Genomic DNA, 6,431 nt, shown 5'->3' with positions numbered 1-6,431 from the left:
ATCCGTCCTCACACAAGAAGAAATTATAACACAACATACCAAAAAACAACAACAACCCCACTGCAAAAGACAAACTAGAAAGAAAAAATTAAAATAAGCAAGAAAATGGTGAGAGAACACCTATCCGACCTTGACGAATATAAATCACCGGGACCCGACAGATTACATCCCAAAGTTCTGAAAGAGCTGGCAGAAGTTATCTCAGAACCATTGCACCACATCTTTCAAAAATCCCGGAGCACCAGGGAAGTACCTGAGGATTGGAAAAGGGCTGATGTGGTTCCCATCTTCAAGAAAGGGAAAAAAAACAGACCCAGGAAACTACAGACCAATCAGTTAAACATCAATACCTGGGAAGATCCTAAAAAAGTTAATCCAAAAAAACCCAGATCTGTGAATAACTAGAAGCAAATAAAGTCATAACTAGTAGCCGGCATGGGTTTGCGAAAAACAGATTGTGCCCAACCAATCTTAGTTCATTCTTTGATAAAGTGACTAAACCACTAGAACAGCAAAATGCTGTCAACATAGTATACTTAGATTTCAGTAAGGCATTTGATAAGGTAGACCAGACCTTACTCCTTGGCAAGCTAGAAAAAGGTGGAATAGACAACATCACCACCAGATGGATCTGTAGCTGGCTGGCAAACCGTACTCAATGAGTAGTCCAGGTGTGGTCTTACTAGGGCTTTATAAAGCAATACTAATTTATTTATTTATTTATTTTAATCCCATTTATATCCCGCCCTTCTCCGAAGACTCAGGGCAGCTTACAATTTAAGCACAAACCAATGTGCTTAGCAATACTTTGTGTGATCTTGATTCTATGCCTCTGTTTATACAACCCAGGATTGTATCAGCTTTTTTGGCGGCTGCTGCACATGGTCAAGTGGTCGTCCACTAGGACTCCAAGGTCCCTCTCACAGTTGCTGTTTTTAAGCCAGGTCTCACCCAATCTGTATTCGTGCCTTTGGTTCTTCCTGCCTAAGTGTAAGACTTTGCATTTCTCCACCTTGAAACTCATTTTGTTGGATAGGGCCCATTTTTCAAGTTTGTCAAGATCTTTTTGGTTCCTGAGTTTGTCTTGTACTGAAGTAATCCCATTTTTGTCCCCCTCCCCCTTGCAGATTTGCTTGGAAGCAGATGGGGTGCCTCCCTCTGGAACAAAGAATTCACCTTGTGTTTAACTAACAGGGTTGTGCTTTGATCAGCCAGAAAGCAGTTTGTGTTGTTGTGACTGTTGCCCCGGAGTGCCCACTTAAAAGGAAATAGACAAAAGCAGGCTGCCCAGATAAAAGCAGAGGATCCAAGGCAGGCTGCAGTCGGAGTCCAGCGGGCACCATGAGGAGAGCTGGAGATCAAGCGGGTCTCCTCCTGCTCTGCCTGATGATCGCAACCTGTCGTGGGGCACAGGATTCCTCCTGCCCAGGTGAGTAGCAGGCAGGCTGGCTCTGAGGAGCAGGAGGGACGGCGTTGCCCCCCTTTCCTTCACTTAAAAAAAAGAAATTCTTTGTTCCAAATGTTTTCCTTCCTTTGCAGAATTTAAGGAGCTGGGCCTGGATGGCAATGAGACAGTAGCCATTGTGCGGGGAAGTCCAGGCTTGCCAGGGCCACAGGGGCCCCGGGGGCCTCCTGGCGCTCCGGGGGCCAAAGGTGGGTGAAGCTGGCTCCTGAATCTGACCCCTTCCCGAAGGAATAACTCGTCTGGCCACAAGGCAGAAGGAAGCGCCACGAGCGAAGGCGGCAGGGAGCTGCCACGAGAGGGGAGGGTCCCTCGATCTGTGGAAACTTCCCCCTCCCAAAGGTGGCATTTCCTTGGGTTGAGCCGCCTGCTCTGCTTGCAGCCTGCGAAGAAGAATGCAGTGGCTGGCAGGGGGCTGCTCACCCAACCCCCCTTTTAACTGGGGGGTGCTCCCCCCCACCCCCAAGAAGAGGGCCTGGCAGCCTGACTGTGCCTTTCCTTAACAGGTGAAAGAGGCTTGCAGGGGATCCCAGGGCAAATTGGAGCCCCGGGCCCAAAAGGTAAGGTGGAACGAGTGGGATTTCGATTCCAGGTTTGCAGGTGTGTTTGGGCAGCTGGTGGAGAGAGGGGGGGGGGCTTTGGGGAAAGGAGCCCAAAGAAGGGACACTAAAACTGGGGGGTGGGGTGGGGGTGGGATTGTCTGAGCCTGAAGGTCAAGCACTGCCCCCCCCCAGGGCCACAGTCCCTCACCCGTCAGCTCACCTTTGCTGTGGGCCGGGAAAAAAAACCTCTGGCATCTCTGGGGTTGCCTGGCAGGTGAGGACCAGGTTGAGTGCAGGAAGTCTCAAAAGAATTTCTTCCCTTTCACTCAGGAGAAAAAGGGGACGCAGGAAAAGACGGAGCAAGAGGTATGAGTTAGGGTTGTGCTGCTCTGGGACCCGGGTTCTCAGTCTGGGTTGTCATCACACTACCAGCCACAAAGGGTGTCTGTCACAAATCTTGTAAATCATGTTGTCTGGTTTTGCTCAACTGTGCCACAAACGTTTGCCAAAAGGAAGGGACCCCCTTGAAAATGGCCTATGTAGCCCCTCAAGGTCCGGGGGGGGGGAGGCTGGTACCCATTTTCCTGCAGCAGAAGGGGAGCTTTGCTTATTGGCTTCTGCCCATGTGGGGTCTAGCTGCTTGGCACCCCCTCTTGAGCCCACGTGATGCTGGGGGACCCCCCTAAAATGGAGGACTTTCTCTTTTCATTCCAGGCCAGAAAGGTGACCCAGGAGAAATTGGTAAGGACTGCGGCCCCTCCGAGGGGAACAGCGGGAGGAGCTGCCACGGATCAGGGCCTCAGCCAGCTTCTCTCTTCTCTGGAGTAAAAGGGGCCCCTGGCTGAACTGTGCAGCTCAGCACACACATACACACACACCCCAACGAGCTCAACAGGGCATGAAGTTAGGCTGAAAGGGACCCCTGAGACGCTGGGGCAGGCTGGCGCACGTCAGGCATAGCTGAGCCTCTGTCTCCCCAAATTCAGCTCAGCATGGCGGGATCCCTTCCCTGCCACATGGGCAGGAATTGTCTTTTCTTCACTTCCTTCTTTTCTGCAGATGAGAAGACGCTGCAGGCACTTCAGCGCAAGAGAGGTGAGTGTGTGCTTGTGGGTCCTTACTACCCATTCTTTTCCTAGGACCCCCCCCCCCCACCAATTCCCTGGCGAGCCGATTCTGCCGCCAGGCAGTTCCAGCCTCTGCGGGATCCACTTCTGACCACCGGCAGCTTTGGGGAAAGACAAAAAAAGGGTTTGCCCTAAAACAGGTTTCCTCTGTACATGAAAAATTGCTCCTCCAAAAACATGCCTGGAGCTGGAGGGGGGAATCCAGCCCACCCCTCCCCCCCAATGTTAAGGAAAGCCCCCACCCCCAACTTGCAACACCACATTGCAACCGTTTGGTCTGTTCAACCGGCCGGATGCCTGTTGCCAACCAGCTGCAGCCAGAGAGTAGGACCCCCAGGACCAAGGGAGGTGAGGGGCGTTTTGGCAAAGACCCTGGCATAGACAGCACGACCAACTTCCCCTGCCCTCTTTTTCTGCCCAGGCGCCCCAAATTGCAAAGAGCTCCTGAAAAAGGGGGTGGTCCTGAGCGGCTGGTACACCATCTACCCCCAGGACTGCCAGCCCCTGGAGGTGCTGTGCGACATGGACACCGATGGAGGCGGATGGATTGTGAGTCCGGCGGAGGGTGGCTCTGCCCAGGCGCAGCCCAGGCGTGTGGCGCTTCTGACCACCGTTCCTTATGCTCCATGGCAGACGCACCCAGGGTTGTAACTTTGCTGCTTGCCAGGAATGGGATGAAACAGAAACCAGGTGTTTCCTGAAACCAGGGAGGGGGCCGGAGGGACCGAGGGTGGGGTCCCAGCACTTCTGGGCGAGGAAGGCCAGCTCTGAGACCCCTAAAAAATTTGGAAGGGGGGGGCTTGGAGAGAGAAAGCCTTTAATTTCAGGTCCTGCCCAGAGGGAAGGTTAAGAATAGAATAATAGACTAGAATAATAACTTTATTGTCACTTTAAATGTCATGAACCAGCGTGTGTTAAAATGAGATTTCATTTTATACAGCTTTCAAAGGGAAACCACCTCCAATATACACTGCGTGAACATGACAATGAATAAATTATATATATATACTCACATACACAGACATATGTGGCCCGGAGAAACAACGCAGTCTAGTTCGGATGCATACATGCACATGATGAAAAAAACGAATCTTGAGAGTTTACCAGGCAGATGGGATCGGGCAGAGGCCCCCAACTTTTCCTGTTGGGCAGCCTGGAGGGAAAGGGAGCAGCAGGAAAATTTGCACATGTGCAAATGGGGCTGCTTGCACCCATGTGGTAGCTAACCACCTCACGGCGGCGGTAGCACAAATGGGGGAGTGCACGAACATGTGCACACAATCGCCAGCCATTCCCATGGCCCGGTGACCACTAGGCCACAGCCCGGTACCAGGCTGCAACCCATAGGTTGGGGAACCCTGGTTTAGGGAACAAAGTTGTTACAGAATCAGGCAGACCTGCTATAAATACTTCGAAACCTCTTCCTAGAGGGGAGCAACAGACGATGAAGTGGATGTGTGGGGTCTCAGAGCTCTAAGCACGTAGTGCTTGTAAGCAGCCTCCCGAACGAGAGGAAGAGAGCTTCCTACACTCTTCTCATCTGCCCTTACCAAGGGTCCTGATTCTCGCCCACAGGTCTTCCAAAGACGGTCGGATGGCTCCGTGGACTTTTTCCGGGACTGGGCTGCCTACAGGAGGGGATTTGGAAGCCAGCTGACCGAATTCTGGCTGGGGAACGACCACCTCCACCGCTTGACCTCTCTGGGTGAGAGGCTTCCCCTGGCAGCCCTGAACCCTCCTGCTGCCAGAGGAGAGGGGCAGAGCACCCTTGCTGGGAAGAGCCTCCAATGGATCCTCAGCTCCCTCTGTTGGAGGAGGAGCCAGAGAAACCTGGCTATGGGGCTGCGAGCCTCGGTGACTGAGCAGTGTGCAAAATGACCCACGTGGCTGTTTCCTTCATCCTAGGAAAGAACGAATTGCGTGTTGACTTAATTGATTTCGACAATCAGCACTCCTTCGCCAAATATGCGTCCTTCCAGGTGGCGGCAGAATCCGACTGGTATCGGCTATCTCTGGGCGCCTTCACGGGGGGCCCTGCAGGTGAGTCTGTGACAAAATCCAGGGGGCATCAGTGTCCTTCTCCATGAGCCTCTTCGAGTTGGGCATTGCCAGTCAGGCGAGTGAACTGGAGATATCCTGAGCTGGCCTTCCAGGCACCCACCCTGCTCTCTGCCCGCCAGGTGACTCGCTGTCCATCCACAACAAGATGCCCTTCTCCACCCGAGATAAGCGGCAGGACCCCCAGGAGTTTAACTGCGCCGAGAAGTACAAAGGGGCCTGGTGGTACAATCGCTGCCACGACTCCAACCTCAATGGGAAGTACTGGCTGGGGGAACACAAATCTAAGGGGGACGGCATCAACTGGCATAAGGGGAGAGGTGCCTACTACTCTTACAAGCGCTCAGAAATGAAAATCAGACCCGTGGCTTAGGAGGCTCCTTCAGCTGATGGGGCTGTCCTTCTGAGAGCTTCCAAAGGCCATCTAGTCGGTCCCCTCTGCTTTTGATTCGCTACCGTGAGACAGAGCTTGCATTTCACAAAATGTACGTGATGAAATGGCCTCGAAACAGCTGCTCCGTGGTGCCTTTTCCCTTTGACCCCCTTCAGCTCCAGCGGAGTTGGGCAGCCAGTGAACATGAAACAAAATAAATAAAAATACGATCTTCAACCCAGCGGAAGGTCTCCAGTTTTTTTTCTTTTTCTTGATTCCTATAATCATTTATACTCCCATTTTACGGTAATCTCCATTTTTTAAAATTGTTTTAGATATATTTGTTAGGCTTTTAATGTGTTTAATGTTGAAAGGCATCCAGAGACATTTCCATGCAAGATGCATGGCAAAACAAATCCAATAATTAATAAATAAATAAATAAATAAATAAATAAATAAATAAATAAATAAATAAATCTCCCCCACCCACCCCCAAGCACAGAATGAAAAGGAGAAGCAAATCCATGTGGTAAGGATCCCACATTCTCTGGGGCTTGAAAAAGATTTATTTGCAAATGGCAAAAGGGGAATTTGTGTGATGCTCTAGCCGCTCTCTCTCCCTTACCCAACTACAGATCCCATCACAAGGTTGGGGGGGGAATGTGATCCACAGATCCTCTGAGCAGAAGAGTCTGCTCCTGGGAGGGGAGCTGACTTTCCCAACAGCAAAGCCTACTCATTTTAGGGTTATTCTGAATATATACAGGTGTTCTGAACCAGCCCTCTTCTCGCAACCCCTATTCAAAAAGAAGAGTCTGGAAATCGTCCAAGGCTAAAAGGCTTCTGCCAAGATTTAATTACGCAGTTAG

General features: G+C 51.4%; 1 protein-coding gene across 1 annotated transcript; it reads left to right on the top strand.

The window, feature by feature from the left end:
* The first annotated feature begins 1,322 nt into the window (after positions 1-1,322).
* Positions 1,323-6,128, top strand: LOC310647805 (ficolin-1-like). Its single transcript, XM_083375334.1, has 10 exons — positions 1,323-1,429; positions 1,540-1,653; positions 1,969-2,022; positions 2,335-2,370; positions 2,719-2,745; positions 3,064-3,099; positions 3,553-3,680; positions 4,707-4,836; positions 5,037-5,171; positions 5,312-6,128. The coding sequence occupies exons 1-10, from the start codon at positions 1,342-1,344 to the stop codon at positions 5,560-5,562; spliced, it is 999 nt and encodes a 332-aa protein (XP_083231460.1). The 5' UTR covers positions 1,323-1,341; the 3' UTR covers positions 5,563-6,128.
* Positions 6,129-6,431: the final 303 nt, after the last annotated feature.

Source organism: Vipera ursinii, assembly GCF_947247035.1.
Source record: "Vipera ursinii genome assembly, chromosome: 16".
NCBI classification, from domain to species: domain Eukaryota; kingdom Metazoa; phylum Chordata; class Lepidosauria; order Squamata; family Viperidae; genus Vipera; species Vipera ursinii.
The sequence above is the reverse complement of the archived record's forward strand: the minus strand, read 5'-3'. Positions and strand labels throughout refer to the sequence as shown.

What these genes read in the sequence shown, in the direction of transcription:
- LOC310647805 (XM_083375334.1), top strand. Translation starts at nt 1,342, where the DNA reads ATGAGGAGAGCTGGAGATCAAGCGGGTCTCCTCCTGCTCTGCCTGATG. An exon ending in AGGTGACCCAGGAGAAATTG is followed by an intron (nt 2,746 to 3,063) that starts GTAAGGACTGCG and finishes TCTTTTCTGCAG; the next exon opens with ATGAGAAGACGCTGCAGGCA. An exon ending in GGCACTTCAGCGCAAGAGAG is followed by an intron (nt 3,100 to 3,552) that starts GTGAGTGTGTGC and finishes TTTTCTGCCCAG; the next exon opens with GCGCCCCAAATTGCAAAGAG.